The sequence below is a fragment of the Aethalodelphis obliquidens genome, unplaced genomic scaffold, assembly GCF_003676395.1.
Source record: "Aethalodelphis obliquidens isolate GAN/ISIS:26980383/991018 unplaced genomic scaffold, ASM367639v1 scaffold9, whole genome shotgun sequence".
Classification (NCBI taxonomy): Eukaryota; Metazoa; Chordata; class Mammalia; order Artiodactyla; family Delphinidae; genus Aethalodelphis; species Aethalodelphis obliquidens.
Genome location: NW_020837953.1, coordinates 21,111,687 through 21,131,170, shown reverse-complemented (window position 1 = coordinate 21,131,170; position 19,484 = coordinate 21,111,687). Strand labels below are relative to the sequence as shown.

At 44.3% G+C, this 19,484-nt stretch overlaps 1 protein-coding gene across 2 annotated transcripts in view; it reads left to right on the top strand.

Moving 5' to 3' along the window:
- Positions 1-43: 43 nt before the first annotated feature.
- LOC113621777 (microtubule-actin cross-linking factor 1-like) overlaps positions 44-19,484 on the top strand; it is a 30,083-nt gene continuing 10,642 nt past the window's right edge. The window contains exons 1-12 of one of the 2 annotated variants that reach the window (XM_027109013.1): positions 44-206; positions 1,228-1,387; positions 2,465-2,659; positions 2,989-3,117; positions 4,281-4,424; positions 4,889-5,077; positions 7,580-7,700; positions 8,257-8,420; positions 9,805-9,967; positions 11,987-12,141; positions 14,174-14,191; positions 17,116-17,233. In XM_027109013.1, coding sequence (XP_026964814.1) covers positions 1,271-1,387; positions 2,465-2,659; positions 2,989-3,117; positions 4,281-4,424; positions 4,889-5,077; positions 7,580-7,700; positions 8,257-8,420; positions 9,805-9,967; positions 11,987-12,141; positions 14,174-14,191; positions 17,116-17,233 — 1,513 coding nt within the window. In that variant the 5' untranslated portion in view covers positions 44-206; positions 1,228-1,270. Of the gene's footprint in view, positions 207-1,227; positions 1,388-2,464; positions 2,660-2,988; positions 3,118-4,280; positions 4,425-4,888; positions 5,078-7,579; positions 7,701-8,256; positions 8,421-9,804; positions 9,968-11,986; positions 12,142-13,029; positions 13,105-14,173; positions 14,192-17,115; positions 17,234-19,484 lie in introns of both variants that reach the window. The other variant, XM_027109012.1, reaches the window with a different exon arrangement.

The following is a 19,484-nucleotide window of genomic DNA, read 5'->3' as shown; positions in this document are numbered from 1 at the left end:
TTTTTTTTTTTTTTTTTTAAATCTTTTTGAGAACAGGAGTTCCAGAAAACTCTTGGTGGCAAACAGCCTGTGTATGATACCACGATTAGAACAGGCAGAGCACTGAAAGAAAAGACTTTGCTTCCTGATGACACTCAGAAACTTGACAACTTACTGGGAGAAGTCAGAGACAAATGGGATACTGTTTGTGGCAAGTCTGTGGAGAGGTGAGTGTGAAATGTCCCTTTTCGTGGATCTGTGCGTTATCCCCAAAGTAACCAGGAGACAGTGACAGGATTCTAGAAAGTGGTAATAAAGCTAATGTATCAGTAACAGTAGCATCTTGCTATCTCCAGTTAATTCAGTGAGAGTTATGAAATAATTTGAATCAGATATATTAAAATTATCATATTTTAAACTTGAACCTTTACTGTATTACAAAGAGAGAAGCCTATAAAATCAGGCCAACAGTAAAAGAAGATCTGTAACTCTAAATACATGTAAATCACAAATTTGTAATGCCAGTAGCTGTCTCACTGAGTGTCTCTTGTGTCAGACACTGTACAAAGCCTCCAATGTAGTATCTCATTTAACCATCTTGAGGCTCATTAATCCTCACAACAACCACTGAGGTGTGGGTACTGTTCTTCCCATTTTACAGATGAGGAAATGGTCACAAAGAGGTTTCTTAACGCCCCCATGCTCACTCAGCTACTAAGCAGCAGAGCTGAGATTTGGTTCTAAAAGTTGTACTTTTATCCACTTGTACCAGCTATGCTATGTAAGCATTATGATACCTCTGTATTATTTGTACTCCCAATTTTTCAGATGAAGTGACTGAGGTTCAAAGAGACAGCCAGAGTCTCACAACTGGTGGAGAGTTAGGAGTTGAACTCCTGGCTCCAAATCATTAATAGAGCCACCACCCTCTACTGGAGTGGTGTAATGTAAATAAAAAGACCTTGGGTTGTAGGGTGTGCATAGCATACCGTGTGCATAGCAGTTGGACTCTAAAATGCCAGAAGGGCATCTACACCGGTCTCCTGCACTATGCTTAATCCATTTTAGAGAGTGGTTTAATTTAAAATGTCTAAACATCTCTTAGTCACTTTTTACAGTATTTCTAACTGTTCTAACACAGCAGTCCCTCTCTAGATAAAGTTCAAGCAGTACTCCTGTTCAGTGGTCAGAATTGTGAGCCATTCATAAAAGAACCACTAACCAGTGAAGTTTGTGTGCTTTTCTCAGGCAGCACAAGTTGGAGGAGGCCCTGCTGTTTTCGGGCCAGTTCATGGACGCTCTGCAGGCCTTGGTGGACTGGTTGTACAAGGTAGAGCCGCAGCTGGCTGAGGACCAGCCTGTGCACGGGGACCTGGACCTCGTCATGAACCTCATGGATGCCCACAAGGTGAGGGGCGAGATCTGGGCTGCGTGGAGGGCAAAGCCGTTGGGTCCTGCACCTGTGTGTGCCTTCAGCTCATGGTACCCTTGTACGGCTCCCCTAGAAAGAAAGTCTGAAAGAGCCTGTGTCTCTGCTTGTCAGAGAGGCAGCTCCCTGCTCTGTGTGTTTAAACAAACTGTTACAGGGATTCTGCATCAGCCACAAGGAATTTACCAAAGTTGGTTTGATTCAGATTTGCCAGTATGTAAACTTCACATTGAGGGCCCCCCCTCAGTTTCGTGTTTATATCTCTCAGTTGAGTCAAAATGGATTTAAATTCAGGAGACCCTCAAGATATCCACTTCCACTGATTCTTAACATGCAAATGAGTGTTTTTTAAACTACTTCTGAACCTGACAGGCCAGCTCCGTGCACACCAGCATTTAGTGTAACCTACACCTGTACGTTGAACTACATACTGTCCTCCTGCTTCAGCACGAAGCGTTGAGCTTTACCTTGAAGTTACACCAGATTCTTATGTGCGTGGCAGGTGGGCTCTTACCAAGGGGGAAGGGGGGGAGGGAGAGATAAATTGGGAGATTGGAATTGACATGTACACACCACTATATATAAAATAGATATCTAATAAGAACCTACAGTATAGCACGGGGAACTCTACTCAATACCCTGTAGTGACCTATATGGGAAAAAAAATCTAAAAAAGAGTGCATATATTTATATGTATAACTGATTCACTTTGCTGTACAGCAGAAAGTAACACAACATTGTTAAATGAACTATAAAAATTAATTTAAACAAAAAACTCCCACAATTCTGGAGATGCTAGTGCAGCATAACTCCTGTTTCACAGATGAGACTGGGACTCCAGTTAAGCAGCTTACCCAAAGTCACGCCTCTCACATTCAGAGCCACATCCTGTGGTGGTTCTTTCTTTCTTGTGATCCCACCTCCGTCTGTGCATAAAAGACACACAATTGGAACCTGCCAAGGAGAATTGAAGGAAATGACTACTTTCTCTGTGGTTTTACTTCTTGAATTCAAAACATTTGTAAGACAAACCAATTCTCCTGTTTTCTTTTCCAGGTTTTCCAGAAGGAACTGGGAAAGCGAACGGGAACCGTTCAGGTCCTAAAGCGATCAGGCCGGGAGCTGATTGAGAACAGTCGAGATGACACCACTTGGGTGAAAGGGCAGCTCCAGGAACTGAGCACTCGCTGGGACACCGTGTGTAAACTCTCTGTCTGCAAACAGAGCCGGCTTGAGCAGGCCTTGAAACAGGTCAGACAGCGCCTGGGGTTGGGCCTGAGCAGAGTCAGTCTAGCCTCTTTATCAGGATTGGTTTCAGCCAGTCTTGTAAGGAACACAAAGTCAAAAATTGATATTCTAAATGCTCAACAAGATGTTAGCCCGCATCCATATAAGAGAAATAATGAATTTAGTTGGGTTTTCAAGTTGCACAGATGAAAGATGACCTTTGTGGGGCTTTGATAGAGCCTTCAAGTGCCTGTGGTACTCCATTGAGTTCAGGCCAGACCGTTCCCTGGCATACCATGTCCAGGACCTTGGCTGCAGAGAGAGGTTCAGTCTCTTGTGCTTGGTTATTTCAGGCAGAAGAGTTTCGGGACACAATTCACATGCTGTTGGAGTGGCTTTCTGAAGCCGAGCAGACACTGCGTTTTCGGGGGGCACTTCCTGATGACACAGAGGCCCTGCGGTCTCTCATCGACACCCATAAGGTAATCCATCCCCCGGGTGCAGGGACCCATGCCACCCACATGGGGAGGGTGGCCACACCAGCAACGGAAAGCAGCTTTTGCTTAGAAACGTTAGACCTCATGTGAAAAGGAGCAAAGCCAGAATGGGCCCAGCTTACTCATTATCAGGAATGAGAGGGAAACGATTGGTGGGTTTTGTGACCCCTTAAAGACCACTCATCCGCGCATTCTTACAAAAGTAGCACATGCTGGTTGTAAACAAGTCAGACAGCTGGTGTTAATATAGAGGAAAACACGGGCTGCTCTACCTTTATGCCCCACCTGCACACACCTTGTGTGACTTTCCTTACGTTACCAGCTCCAGGCCCTGATCTGTGCCCCTAGAACTGCTCACCAAGCTGCAGAATATAATACAGTGTCTGGGGCTTCAGTGTGACTGTGCTAACAAGGTGGGAAATGTTTCCTTTTTTAATTTTGGTGTTTCCCACCGAGAGATTTTAATCATGGTTTTGTCGTTGCATTGTGTTGTAGGTATTTTTAAAATGTTGTAGTGTTGGCAACAAAGCAGATTATTTGCCTTTGAAATTTGTAATGTAATGTGCATATATGAAGTTTGGGAAGAGGGGCTTGAGGCACTGGGGTGATTCTGATGGGAAGACAGGGCTGGGAGCTGGTGGAACTCCCAGACGTGTGTCTTCAGGAGCTTCCTCTCTGGTTGTTAGGAAGGACACTTGGTCTCTGAGTCCAGGAGAAAAGCTATGGTCATTCGATTGCCTTCTGTTCTAGTAGTATTCATAATCTTTTTCCTATCTCATCTTGAACAACAACAAAAATGTATTGTTTTGTAGCTGTCACTATATGTGTCCAAGAGAACACCATTTACACATATGGAAATGAATCCAAGCAGGAATTTATAAAAAGAGAGAGAGATCAGGAAAAGGGTCATGCCTGTGTCTCTCTAGTCCTTATCATCTGTGCAGAGAAAGTCATCTTTGTGAAATCCCTCGCTTCCCCCCACCTCTGAGAACTGGAAAGAAAATGACAGAGATGCCTAAATGCAGGCTTTTAGAGCTCTGTGTCAACAGAGTCGAAAAACACACTAAAGTTGTTTACCCCTCTCAGTGTAAACTAACAGCGCTGCTAGACTAGGTTTAAGGTTTTGATTTCAAATCTTGTTTGTTTAGGAATTCATGAAGAAAGTGGAAGAAAAGCGCGTGGATGTTAACACAGCAGTGACCATGGGAGAAGTCATCCTGGTGGTCTGCCATCCTGATTGCATCACCACCATCAAACACTGGATCACCATCATCCGGGCTCGCTTTGAGGAGGTGAGTTCCTAATTTTAGAGGAAGACCGCATGTGCCCCGTAAAATGGGTGAACAGCAGTAAAATACTCCAGAGCTTCCCCACCCCCACGTAAGGAATCTTTCACTCACTGTGAATATCTCAACAAGAATCAAGTTATTCGCATTTTAGTAGTGACTGTTTTCTTGGTAATGTGCAGAAACCTGGAAGGGTGGTGCTGGTGTTGTGATGTGTTCCTTGATGACGCCGGTGGAGACGTGGTGTGTTCTTCCCTCCTTCCTGAGAATTCTGTGTCTAATACCACGTGCCACATTTGGTTTCAGGGGAGCTGATTTCTTACTCCAGCTCTGTCTCCAGAATAAGAGTGAAGCCTCTTGACTGCTTGGGTGGTCTTTCCCCTAAAAGTCATTGTTAGGCTCACACAAAAAAGGGCTTTGAAAACGAGGGATGTGCTTGGCTGACAGCCGACGGGTTCCCTCCCCCGCAGGTCCTGACGTGGGCCAAGCAGCACCAGCAGCGCCTCGAAGCCGCCCTGTCAGAACTGGTGGCCAACGCCGAGCTCTTGGAAGAACTTCTGGCGTGGATCCAGTGGGCCGAGACCACCCTCATTCAACGGGATCAGGAGCCAATCCCTCAGAACATCGACCGAGTTAAAGCCCTTATCGCTGAGCATCAGGTATCCTCACCACATCGTATGGTCACATGTTTCCTGCATGGCTCATGGAGCCCGTTTCCTTGGCCCTGTGCATCCGTGCTTTAATTGTTGCTGAACATACTCCCTCAGACTTAGCAGCTTAAAACATGCTTACTGTCTCAGAGTTTCCGTGGGGCGGGACTTTGGGCCTGAAGTAGTTGGTTCTCCGTCTAGGGGACCAGGGGACGTCTTACCAGGCTGAAATCAAGGTGTCGGCCAACACTGCAGTTCCCACCCAGGCTCTTTCAGGTTGTTGGTGTCGTTCATTTCACTGCAGTGTAGGATGGAGGTCTCCCTTTTCTCGCTGGCTGTCAGCTCCTGGAGGCCACCCTCAGGTCTTAGGCACACGGCAGTCTCACAGTATGGCAGCGTCTATCTTCAAAGCCAGCAGGAGACCCTCCATCCTGCTCTGACAGATCTTATATAATAAAACGTAATCCAGGGCTTCCCTGGTGGCACGGTGGTTGAGAATCCGCCTGCTGACGCGGGGGACACGGGTTTGAGCCCTGGTCCGGGAAGATCCCACATGCTACAGAGCAACTAGGCCTGTGCGCCACAGCTGCTGAGCCTGCGCTCTGGAGCCCGCAAGCCACAACTACTGAAGCCCGTGCGCCTAGAGCCCATGCTCCGCAACGAGAGAGGCCACCGCAGTGAGAAGCCCACGCACCACAACAAAGAGTATCCCCCACTCGCTGCAGCTAGAGAAAGCCTGCACACAGCAACAAAGAGCCTACCCAGCCAAAAATTAATTAATTAATTATTTTTTTTTTAAAAACCCATAATCCAGGGAGTGGCTGCCCACGCTTTCCACAGGTGTTGCCCACACTTGAGGGGGAGAGTACACAGGACATGTATGTCAGGAGTCTTGGGGCCTGGCTTAGAAATCTGCCTGCCGCATCCTGTTTCTATTGACTTGCCTCTGTGCCAAGGTCCCATTACTTGGGACCTATCCCATTACACCTGGATTCAGAAAGACGTCTTGCATGTACTCAGAGATGGGCCAGACAACACATCAAACTAAACTGAACAGAGGAAAGCTCAGTTAGGAGACAAATTTGGTTTTTAACCATGATAATTTACACCAAATGCAAGCATGGATCTTGCCTAGTTATACTGTGGACATAAGGTCTTTTTAGCATATGTAATTAGCCTGGCCAGTGAGGACTCCCTGTACTTCCCATCAAGTTTACCTACGTTGACCCCTTCTCTCCTGAGTGAGATTATCTTCTTCCATCAGGGCCAGTCCCTCTCCCTTCTGTTATCACCTCTCATTCCTCATGCCTTTAAGCTCCCCCCTCTTGTGTCCCCCCATCTCTCTGACAACTCTTTCTCAGTCTTCTTAGCTGGTTCCACTTCCTCTATCCACTTGTTAACGTTCCCCGAAGTTCCATTCTTGACCTGAGGTCTCATACCTGAGGTTGTATCTGGCCTGACACCTTCAGCCAGCACCTGTACACCCAGGGCTTCCACATCTCCTGGCTTGTCTGCAGCATGCAGGAAGCTAGAGGCAGCTCTAAAACTCCATTTCATCCCTGCTTGCTGGCCCTGACCCCACCCCTCCCTTGCGCACCTGCCTCCTCTCTCCTCATCCAGCCAGTCACCCAACACAGGAGTGACTCCTTTTTCTTTACCCCCTACATTTAGCCAGTCATCAGGTCTTACCTGTCCTACTTTCAAAATACTTCTTGGCTCCTTCTCTCCTGCCCCGGCTCAGCCCCTCACTGTGTTTTGCCTCAATTACTGCAATGGCTTCCCAACTTGCCTGCCTCCCCCTTTTCCATCCTCCCTCCTACACTGAGGCCAGAATGATAGCTCTAAAACAGAGATCTGATTGTGTCTCTTCTCTAGATCGGAATCCTTCAGTTGCCCACCCACCTGTAAACACCGCCCCCCGCGCTCCCCCCCGCACACACACAGATTGCTCTCAGAATAAAACCCCAGTCCCTTAGCCTGACACAAGGCCTTTCTGGACCCTTCTCCTGCCTGCCTCTCCAGCTGTCCCTCTTGCCTCTCCTCTGATTGTATCCTCAGCCAGTGATCAGCAGGGCTCTGGCTCGCTCCACTGTCAGGCTTCCGTGGGACTGCCCTGCCCCCAGCCTTTGGCTCATTCTTCATCCTGCAGCACACAACTCAGGCACCAGCCTCCGGGCAGCCTTTCTCCCCACATTGGGTTGTGGGTACCTGTCCTAGGCCTTCTTGCGGAGCCCTGGGTGCCACTCATTGCTCTGACTGCCTGGTTTCCTCACTCAGCTGTGAGCTCCTGGAAGTCAGAGCCATGTCTTATTCCTTCAGGTCTCCAGAACCTGATGAAGTGCCTCACTCAAGGCCACAATCATGTTTCTTGAAAGGAGTGCAGCCGTGTACGAAGGCATTTGCAGTTGCTCCATCTGTCACAGGCTTGGCCCTTGTTAGTAAGAAGTTGCCTAATTCCATCTTAGTCCAAGAAAACTCTCAACCCTTTTCCTTGTTGTTTGTGTTTAACAGACATTTATGGAGGAGATGACTCGCAAACAGCCTGACGTGGACCGGGTCACCAAGACGTACAAAAGGAAGATCATAGAGCCAGCCCATGCGCCTTTCATGGAGAAGTCCCGCGGTGGCAGCAGTACGTGGCCGCCTGTTGTGCAGGATGCTTCCTTCCTGCTCACTGATGAGTGCTTCCCAAGTGCCCAGCAGAAATTTCTTTTCCATTTTCAAAAACCATATTGGATTTGAACAAAAATCTTTTTTGAAACTCACTTTTCTTACACTGACAAACAATAACTAGACTCCAGTTTTTTGAATTGGTAGAAATTTGGAGTTGGTGAAGCAGATTCTTTTGCAGTGACCTTTCCATGTTTTGGTCATCAGCGCTGACTGTTGTGCTAATTTCATCATAAAATAAATCTGCTCCTGTAGAACCACTGACATTTCCTCAGTTTGCTAAGGTAGGACAGGATTGATTGAAGGTATGAGACAGGTACCTGTTGACTGGGGAAGAGCATCAATAGTTTTTAAGTCAGTGTGCTTCCATGTCTAGGTGTAGCCAGGTCCCGACTTCCTTTTCTCAGTTACTGACCAGACGTCATCATGAAGATCTTCTAGGTTCACACAGACGGCAGCTTCTCTCTGTGAACTGACTAAACCAGCTTTTCTAATCTCATGATGATTTTTCCTTTCAGGAAAGTCTTTGAGTCAGCCCACACCTCCTCCCATGCCAATCCTTTCACAATCTGAAGCAAAAAACCCACGGATCAACCAGCTCTCTGCCCGCTGGCAGCAGGTGTGGCTTTTGGCACTGGAGCGGCAGCGGAAGCTGAACGACGCCTTGGACAGGCTGGAGGAGGTGAGGCCCCGCCAAGCAGCCTTCCCTGGAGGGAGGTGACTTTTATCAAAACACAGCCCTTCTGAGGCCCTCTGAACATCACCTGTGTGCCTTGACCCACTTATGCAGAAGGAGGAACCGAGCAGTGTAGGCCAGGACTCTGTCCTCCAGGCCCCCTGGGAGAACAGACACATGTGAGGAAACCAACAACAGATAGGCCGTAGCACTGGTGGTGGAAAGCAGGCAGCCAGCCAGTCCAGGAGGGTCCAGCCTGTGACGCGACCCTCCTCGGCACCTGGCCTTGGTTGAGGATCAGGGGCATAACTTTGCAAGGTTACCGCCAAGTGTGGAGCTTCTCACAAAAATGACCATTACTGAGCCTTTTGTGTAGATATAAGCTACCCATTTCTAAAACGAGTAATTTTTTTTATTGGCCTGTCATTCTATCAGTATTTTTCTTCAGTAGATTATGAAAAGCTAATCTATTTTGAAGTATCATTAACCAATCTAAAAAATATAGTACTTCACTTCCTAGTTTCTAAAACAAATTTCTAATATCTTTTATATTTTTTTATTTGTGCATATCAAAGCAGCTATGCCCAGAAGTGAGTGTTCTGTGTTTTTTGTTGTTATTTCTGTAGATCCGGTTGAGTTTTAAGCATATTTGGTTTTGGCTTTTTCTTTTTTCCCCATTCCTTCCAACTTTGGAGTTTGAAAGACCAGGGGGAAAACCGCTGCACTGTTTAAGTCATTCTGAGTCTGTGTCACTGACATAGTCCAAGTAGCTCAGCATCATTCTGCCCACTGCATAGACCTGCTGCCGTCTACCAGGGCCAAATATTTAAAATGGGAGTCAGAAGGACAGTTCACTCCCTCTGCTGCCATCCCAAAGAAATGTGCTTGGGTGCAGGACTGGATTCTTGATGCTTCCAACCGGAACTCAAACTATCTCAGAAGACCAGTGGGGAGGGGGGCTGAGCCTCGAAGACATAGGCCTCTGTGTGATTATAGTTCCTTTCAAAATCACATAAGTGAGGAGTGCTAAGGACGTCTTTTCTGGGATAGAATCCATTCTCTTACATCTAAGGGGATGATCTTTTGAAAAAGTGCCGAGGGAAAGCAAGGCTGGCTCCACCCGTTCTTGTTCTGCGTGCTCCGTATTTTCCATGGTGGTCGTTCAGTTACCGTTTCTCTCGCTGCTCCATTTTACCACAGCTTGTGTAAATAATCATGGCTTTAAGTGAAGGAGCCAGAGTGTGCGTTCCCAAAAGGTGCACAGATATCATTGTTGGTCCCCCTTGAAAGGCCTGCATGGCTTTGCTGGATGTCTGAAAGTTTTCGTATGCTCTGGGCAGGTTTGAAGGCCAAACAGTAGGTCTTGTTGACACCTCTGATTTCTGTCTAGTTGAAGGAATTTGCCAACTTTGACTTTGATGTTTGGAGGAAAAAGTATATGCGTTGGATGAATCACAAAAAGTCTCGGGTGATGGATTTCTTCCGGCGAATTGACAAGGACCAGGATGGGAAGATAACACGTCAGGAGTTTATCGATGGCATTCTAGCATCCAGTGAGTCCAGTCATAATTCCTTGCACCTACTTTGTAGAAGCAGGCTATATTCTGGCTAAACAGTCTTTCTCAAGTTAAAGCTGTAGTGTTAGGGAAGAAGTAATGTACCTGCTTACTAAAATTGGTCTATTGTTTTGATGGAGGGAAGAACCTCCATCATTTTGCTAGGAATAAAAAATGCAGGTCTTGTTTGACACATTATGGCAAGCAAAACACATTCGAGGTATAGAAAAGAAGCTAACTCTTGTGAATAACGAGGTTCTAAGTACAGGCAGACCTTGGAGATGTTGCAGGTTTGGTTCTAGACCACCGTAATAGAGCAGATATTGCAGTAATGTTTCCCAGTGCATATAAAACTGTTGTTTATACTATACGGTAGTCTGTTAAGTATGTAGTAGTGTTATATCTTAAAAAACGATGTACATACCTTAACTTAAAAATACTTTATTGCTAAAAAATGCTGACCATCGGCTGAGCCTTCAGCAAGTCATAATCCTTTTGGCAATAGTAACATCAGATCATTGATCACAGATTACCATAACAAATATAATAATAATGAAAAAGCTTGAAATATTGCAGGAATTACCAAACTGTGACACAGAGACATGAAGTGAGCAAATGCTGTTGGAAAAATGGTGCCGACAGACTTGCTTGACACAGGGTTGCCACAGACTTTCAATTTGTTTTAAAAGGGGGAGAGAGAATGTCTGTGAAGTGCAGTAAAGCGAAGCACAGTAACATGAGACACGCCTGTAAAATGTTTTTTAAAATAAGTTTTTTACAATATCAGTTTCTCAGATTAGATTTTTATTCCTTCCGGTTTTATTGAGATATAAGTAGCATACAGCACTGTATAAGTTTAAGATGTACGGCATAATGATTTGATTTACAGACTATGAACTAATTATCACAATAAGTTTAGTGAATATCCATCATCTCATAGGTACAAAATTAAAGAAATAGAAAAAAATTTGTTTTCCTTGTGATGATAACCCTTTGGATTTACTCTCAACAACTTTCATATGTAACATACAGCAGTGCTAATTAATTATATTTATCATGTCATACATCACGTCCCTCATGATGTCAGTTTCTGGCATCTGCATAACAACTTACAAAATGTATGATCACATTTATTTTCAGCAGAAGGAATAAGGCATAAAGTTGTAAGTGACTTGCCAAGATCACAAAGCACATCTCACAGCTGTGTTACTTCACATGGGTGGCCCAGGAAGGCCTGTCTGGAGGTAATATTTGAGCTGAGACCTAGGTGATGATAAGGTTCCAGCCATGTCAAGATTTCAGGGGAGAGATAGAGGCAGAGCCACAGCAGATATAAAGTGCTGAGATGGGAATGAAGTTGGCATGTTCTAGGAATGGAAAGGTTAACACGGCTGGAGTGTCATGACCTTAGAGATGGTAAGATGTGAAGTTGGAAAGGTAGGAAACAGCCATTAATGCGGGGCTTTGTTGGCCATCATGAACGGATCAGATCTTATTCTAAAGACAGTGGGCAGCCAGCAGAGGTTTCCATCTGAGAGACAGTATAGTCCAGTTTACGTTTTAATAAGTCACTCTGGCTATTGTAAACATTCACACTCTGGAAAGCAGTTGTCAAGAACCCAAGGCAGTAATCTAAATGAAGAAGAACTTTATCCTATTAATTCCAAATTGTCGCTCTCCTGAAATAATCTATATATCCAACAACAGTGGAGTGGATAAGTAAATTCTGAAGTTTGTTGGTAGGCCTCTGGTTTTAAATTGCATTGGGGAGGGGGGTAGATGAGTCTATAAGCAAAAATGCCAAAAACCTGAGTATGCTCTGCATAATTTTTTTTTTTGGTGATTTTTATCTTCTTTATAATATTTTATATTTTCTAAGTTTTCTAAAAGGACTATGTACTGTTTTCCAGAAAAAAATCAAGACAAATTTTTTTTTAAAGAAGTATTTATGTAACCACCAACCAACCAAGTAAGCCCTCTTAGTTAACGTTCCAAAATGTGATTAATTTTCTCCAGAGTTCCCTACTACCAAGTTAGAGATGACTGCTGTTGCTGACATTTTTGACCGCGATGGGGATGGCTACATTGATTACTATGAATTCGTGGCCGCTCTCCATCCCAACAAGGATGCTTATCGACCAACAACTGATGCAGATAAAATTGAAGATGAGGTACGGGAAAGAGTCGTATTTGGAGTACATTTTTGACCATAGGTTACTACTGTCCTGAATTTGGTTGGGTGTAATTGCCGTATCAGCCCTTTAGCGTGTCTGTTGGGAGGTGATTATCTGGAGTTCTTTTTGGGGATCCCCTTTTGGATGGTGTTGCCCCAGTGGATGTCCGACTCTTGAGCTGTAGCTCAGTCTCAATGAATTGTTACCTAAGTGAGTCACCTCTGTGTGGTGCTCTGCAGCTTGCAGAGAACCTCTCCAGGGCACCATGTTGCTTAGAACAGACTCATCTCTCAGTCCTGAGATCCTACCTTGGGATGCAAGAGAGCGTCTTCATGTGTAGCATTTAAGGGGTGATACATAAAAGTAATGTTTAAGACGATGTGTACCCACCAAACTTTCTGCCTAATTAAGAACTGTATCACACTGAAAATTGTATCACACCAAAAAGTGTGAATTCATTGGTAGCACATCCTGGGATGGGAGAGGCAGTGGGCCTGGTCTTGGAGAGTGGCTTGGAGCACCCCAGGACTGACTTCCAGGGAATTTGGGCTCCTAGGTTCACATTTAAATCAGCTCATAGTTTGCTTTATTAGTCAGTTAATATTGATGCGTGCGTATTAGCACATTTGAGGAAATTTTGAAGCAGGATGGAAGAATGTGTTGTTGTATCATTACTGGGGAATTTCTTTCATACTCAGCGTCTGAGCATCCCAGTTAGTGAGACTCACAATAGAAGATAAACACATGTGTCAAAAGCCTGAGGTGCCTAAAAAGTATGTAATGAAGAGCTTCTCTGATGACATATAAAAATCTTTGTTTCTCTGCAGAGGAAGTCCTGCTTTACCCTTCACGCTTTTCTCTTTTTCTGTTGTTCACAACCAACAGGTCACAAGACAAGTGGCTCAGTGTAAATGTGCAAAAAGGTTTCAGGTGGAGCAGATTGGAGAGAATAAATACCGGGTAAGAAAGAGAAAACCAGTCCTTTGTGGTGGTCATTCCTGCTGTGTGGCCCTTACAGGTGAAAGCAGCCTGACACACAGCAGATGGCTGATCCCACCTTCCCGTCACCGATGCTTGGAGTACCAAAGCCAGTGGAGACTTGCAATGCGATCAGTCTGTGGCCCTCACCTCTGTAGGTGCCAATTATCAGGTGTCCTGTGAGCTGAGCTTTAGTGCCCCACATAGTTGCATCTGGAAAATAGTGCCGTATCTAGCCAGCAGTAGCTTGTATGGGATCCAACATAGGAGACATTTCAGAGCCCTCTCTTCACTGCCAAACAGGTCTTTGAGGAAATGGAGGCACCTTTATCATAAGATAAGGAAACAGTTATCTAATGACTGACCATTGCCCCCAGAGAGCTGGTCATTGTGAGACCAAGTGGCTCGCAGGCTCAGAAAGGGCTGGAGAAGCTCTGTCCAGGCCCCACAGGACGCTCAGCCTGCTCAGTAGTCTTCCCTGGAAAGCTGTGCCGAGCGAGGCCATAACTGAGTGAACTGTGCTGTGTTTTAGCTTCTTTGGGGACCAGGGTGGGGCACAGAAGGGATCTATGACAGGACCCCTAAAATGTATCCAGCAGTTTGTCAGGGTTCTCTGCAGTCCTAAGGAAGATCTAGGATTGTCAAAGAGGATTTAGATGGCCAGATAGCATAGTTACATGCACCCAGTTAGAAACAGGAAAATGAGGTTCCATTAGCACGTCACAACCGTCTTCAAGGTCCAGCAGAGTCACACTGTGCTGCTCTGAGCCAGGGGGTGGAGTGTTGGGTGACTCTGCCTTGGATCCAGCCCAGGGTTTTGAGTTAATAAGGCTCCAGGCAATCTTATAATGGTTTTCTTTCTTTTTTTTTAATTACCTGTGAGAGAAATGAGTTAACAAAGAATATGGTCAGTATGTGTTGTTCTGCTTGGAACTGGTATTATGATTACGTGATTTTCATTCCTTAGTGTTAATTTGACAAAACGTTCTTTTCTCTCTCTCTTTTTTTTTTTTCTTCCTTTTCCTCCATCCTTAACTCTTACTGTCTGTAGTTCTTCCTCGGCAATCAGGTACAGTGTGCCTTGCAAATGTTATTTTTGGTGGAAATGGTCTGTGTGGCTAATGCTGCCTGTTCTTTGCTGTGGGGAGAGGACGTAATCTGAAGCATGCCTGGGTCATGTCTGGTAGTCTTACCAAGTGGAGAAACTGATAGCAGGGCTAGTATTGTAAAGCTGTCTCAGAAGCAAAAGGATATAAGTATATATAATTTTCCATTTAAAATTAGATTGGCTGACGACGATATTTTGGTGGGCTGAGTTAAAAGTAGTATGGTTCTGGGGAAGTTAAAGCTATGGTATTAATCCATCCCACTTCTAAAAAAGAGCCCAGTCTTGTCAGAATACCGGACAGCACAGTTCTGATTTACACCCAAGTCTTTTGACCGTTAACACAAATTTTATAATGCACACTAAGTCAGAAAAGTCTTAAGGTATTTAAGATACTGTGTTTAAATACCTTACTAAAATTTTAGTTACCTGTGCTTACGTTACATTTTATAATCATAAGGGATGTGAGAAGGAGTGTGGAACTCATACTTGGCTTGTAGCCTGACGTTTGCCGATTATGGCCAGCCAGCATAATCTAATGGGATCAAATTAGACTTGCAAAGATTGAATGCTTTTGACTCCACTTGGTAACTCTAACCTTTTAGATCTCTTTGAGGGCTCTGGGGTCCTATGTCTTAAAGTGGAAGGAAGTTGCATGGGTAAAATTTGTCTTGTGATATGAAATCAGAAACACTAATAGTTGATTTGAAGCCTTCACTCAAAGTTCCAGGCACTGCTTTAACCACCAACCACAGTAACATTCTGGGCCAGTGGGAAGAACGAAGGATGGAAAGAAACTAAAGACAAGAACAGTCAAACTGGCTTTAAATAACTCATTGCGTAAGAGTGCCAAGTAGTACCTAAAGGTTGTACCTGTTTGCTAATGACTGCATGTGGGTACCAGGGGCCCCTTTGAAGTGGCACCGATGTCCTCCTCTACTCCACTGACCAGCAGAGGGTCAGAGGGTTAGTTCCAATGTTTGGAACAGAATTATGAAGTTTCACTTTATACACGAGGCACCTGAGGCCTTAAGGACCACTGTGCCAACAGTCACACAGCAAATGTTAGAGCAGTGACGCAGAGAAGGAAGCAGAGCTTACTGTTGTTGCCTCTAAGACTGTTAGGAGGTTTTTGCCTCACTGGCAACCCCTCTCTGCCAGATTCCTGCAGGTCCCTGTTTTTAGAGCTGCTATAACTCCTTCCACATTCATCTCTCTGGCCTCCCCCAGACACTTTGGCCCCCGGCTTGGGTCAAACCTCCTTTTCCCTATAGCTCAGTAAAAGCAAGTTAGAATCTTTCAGAGAGAGCTTTAGTAAGAAATTAAGGGGGAAACAAGAATGAAATCAGTGGAGTTAATTCTAAAGGTTGACAAATAAATTACAGGGCACAGTAATGTAAGAATAAAGTACAGCTTGGGGTTCCTTCCTGATTCCCTCTGGAGGACACATTGGCCCTTATTTCCTTCTTCCCCTCACTTATCCAGAGAGGACCCCAAACAGTGACTCGGGCTGGCACCGCCCTTGGGTCTGGTGGAATCCTCAGTTCCTCCCAAGGGGCCTCCCCGTTCCCACGCATGGGGCCAGTGTCTGAGGGCAGCTTCCTTCCCGGGACAGGACCTTTATTCCCTCATGTTTCTGGGTCCCGACTTCAGTGCTCTTTACACTACACCATGCTGTGGCTGCAGTCACTTTGTATGAAAACCTAAAACCTGCATGAGATGAAAGGTGTAGGACCATTTTTATTTTCAAAGAAAAGGGCTTGGGTGGGGGATGATATTTTTTTCAATCACCTTGCCTGTATAAACAGTGAGCTTGAATCAGTGCAAAGTAATACAGAGAATTACCACAGAAATATTAATTTTGAGGGGGGTTGGTTACGGGTCCTTAAACATCCTTTCTGGCATTTTTAATTTTTGTGCCTTCTTTCAAAGTTATGGTTCTCCTTTACAACTTTGAAAATCCTAATTAAGTGATTAAATTACCCCCCTCAACATTCTCCTTAAATTAAACAATTTTAGGAATTCCATTTCTCCAACCATATGTTTGATTTTTGTTTTGAGATCTCAGCATGATTCTCTTTTGTTACCTCTTAACTTTTATTTTGGGAAGAGGATAATTTATGCAGTGGGAAACTCCAGATGTTGATAGGGCTGGGTAGTAGGAATATTTGGCAAGAAAAAAAGGAAAAATAGATATCAGAAAATCATGCTTGTTTTAACATCCCAAAATGATTGTTGAAAACTACTTACAATCAGCATGGTAGATATAAATTTTAATTTCTTCAACTAAATTTTAGTATAAACACTAATCATTTGTTCAGCTGAAGAAAATTTTCTGCTGGTGACAACACAATTAGAGAATACTTAGGAGTTTATTTCTGAAAATGATGTGGAAAATCAAATTTCTTTCTAAGCTTGTAATAATGGTGATGCTTTGCAAGGTTTTCCTTGAGACTTGAAATATGATTTGCTGTTCTCCATTTAACTTTTGAGCACACTGTATTCAGAAGCTGACATCCACCTTAGAGCTACCTTTTCTTTTATGGAAACAAGCTAGCTTAACAAAGAATTGTATCATTGGATTTAAATTTGGGCAGAATCTTTAAAGGAATCAAAGTGAGCTAATGCCTTGTCTGTCCTCCTTCCTCCCCTCTGGAGCAAGGTCACAACCATCAACAGTTAACTTTATCCGAACAGAAAGTACGTCAAGATAATGACCTTTAGCTTTTCCATATTTGAAGTTTTTTGTGAAAAATGCAAGATAGTGAGAATTAAAATTGCCCCCAAACTGTGAAATTGTCATTCTATCTGAATACAGTCTGCTTAGGAAAGAAAGTCTAGCCCTGCTCTCGGGCGCCTTCGCTCACCGTTTCCCCTTGGCCCTGCAGTTTGGGGACTCCCAGCAGCTGCGGCTGGTCCGCATCCTGCGCAGCACAGTGATGGTCCGCGTTGGGGGAGGATGGATGGCCCTGGATGAATTCCTAGTGAAAAATGACCCCTGCCGAGGTAAGAAGCCGTTCTGAGCTCGTGTTACTTGTTAGCTACGCCCTCGCCGCTGATCTTTCATGATTCCACAGGGTGGAATGGAACAGGTTGATTCTGTTGTTAAGCTGCCAGGTGTCATCCCACTAGCACAGATTGGGACTCGGGTGCAGGGCAGACCAGGGAGAGAGAGCAGGAGGGTTTGATGCTGTCAGGGGAGACGGGTTTCCAGGGACACACTAACGAGAATTGGGAATTTATTGGTGTCATCAAATGTTTCTGTGTGAGGGGTTAAATTAACCCCAGCCTAGAAAGAAGCCCTGTCGGTTCCCTGTTAGTGCTGCAGATGACTTTGCCTGTAATTCCTGTGTCTGAAACTCAGAGAGGGTATCGGGTCCCTCCTAGGCAGGGGAGGGCTGGGAGCTCCCTTAACCAGCGAGAGGAATAGAGAACACCTAGCAGTGAGCCTGGGCACTGCATTGTGAGGCATATGGTCACCTAAGTAAGTCCATGGGGTCTCAGTCTGTTTCAACCTAAAAAGGCCCAAAGGCCAAAGAGAATGGTCTACTCTTTTGGCCCAAAGGCCAAAGCTAACAGTCAACTCAATGTGAGTGATGGCATCTGCAGCTAGAGGCGTGTGAGGGCCGCAGCAAGCAGGGGATGATCAGATTCCAGTTGCTACATCCCGTTCAACTGTTCCTTTCCTTTCTCCTGTTAGCCAAGCTGCATGTGGGTACACAGGAGGCTCCCCCACTGTCTGCCAGTTTGTCTTTCTTGACCAGTTTCTGCGTTTCCTGCTCTGTTTCTTTGTGTTTATATATTTTTTATTCTAGTTCACCATCCTGGGAGTAAAATAAAGCGCTCTGATTCCAGCTCTTCGATTTCCAGTCAGTCTCCCATAGGTTGGCTTTTAAGCTTTGTCCCTCTTACCCACATCCCAGCCCGTTGAGAATGGCTTTGCTTTTTAAACTGTAGCATCTCTTGGCTCTGTGGTATCTGCTGCCTTTATGAATGCTTTGAAATAGCCAAACCATAGCTTTTCTAACTATTATAAGTTGACAAAACAAAATATGCCTGTTGAGACAGTACCCGTGGAATTTGTTCTGAGTTTCTGTTCATTTAACAAATACTTATAGCTTTATGTACCACACACTGTTTATTATAAGACCTTACAAATAATAATAACATATTTATACCTCTAGGAGGTGTAGCTACTATTATTATCTCCATTTTATAGAATAGGAAATTGAAGCATAGGAAAGGTACATAACTTGCCCGAGGAGAGGCAGCTAATGGCGGAGACAGGATTCACATCCAACACCGTCTGGCTCCTGACCTCCATGCTGTGTCTCAGATGCTAACATACCCACCACCACCCTTTTTTACATGTGTTTTACTGGTTCCAACTACGTAATTAAGTTAGTAAGGCTTACTTATAAGCTGAGCAGAAATGTTTACAATACTGTTATGTCACTTCTTTGGAAGTGATTTATAGTCAGAATCTGAAGCATTTGAAGCTAAAGGTTCTCACATGAATTCAGATACGCTCATGAATTAGTTCCTCTTAACTCATTCTGCATTTACTCCAATAAACCAGAGTAATAATAGAGTAATAATTTTCATTAGGATTTCCTTTTTATAAAGTAGTTAGTCTTAAAAACACCTATTCTGATAAAAACTAGAGCGGGTTTAAATTAGTTTTAGAACTTAATTATATTGCAAACCAATTTCTTTGATATAAAAGTACCCTCTGATTGTTTTAAATGAGGAGCTATATATATATATATATATATATATATATCTTTTTAACCTTAACTCAGTAAAACAACATTATTCCTTTCCAAGTCTATTAATAAGGTTTTATTTTTCATGCTGTGTGTGATTGAACTAAACAAAAGAGATACTGCATGTGACATTTTGGAATCTTTGACTGCCTGTTTGCTGCCTGCTGTACTTGCTCTCTTTACGATAACATTGTGCTGCTGGCCAAGGAGAACACTGCTTGCTTTTTCCTTATCTTGTTAGCTAGACATTGGAACCCCAAGGAGATTTGGGAGGGCCATCTAGGAGCTATTTTCTATGGAACATAGTAGCCTTTTCAGCATCCCTTGGAGCAAACAAGGTAAGGCTTTCCCCTATGCCTTTCCAGGAATGCCCTCATCCCAATTCCATTGACTACAGGGTCAAGAACTCCCAGCAGTCTTAGATATCATACTCCTTAGATATCATAATCCCTCATAATACTAGTGAGGGACAGGATGAGCTACATCTAAGC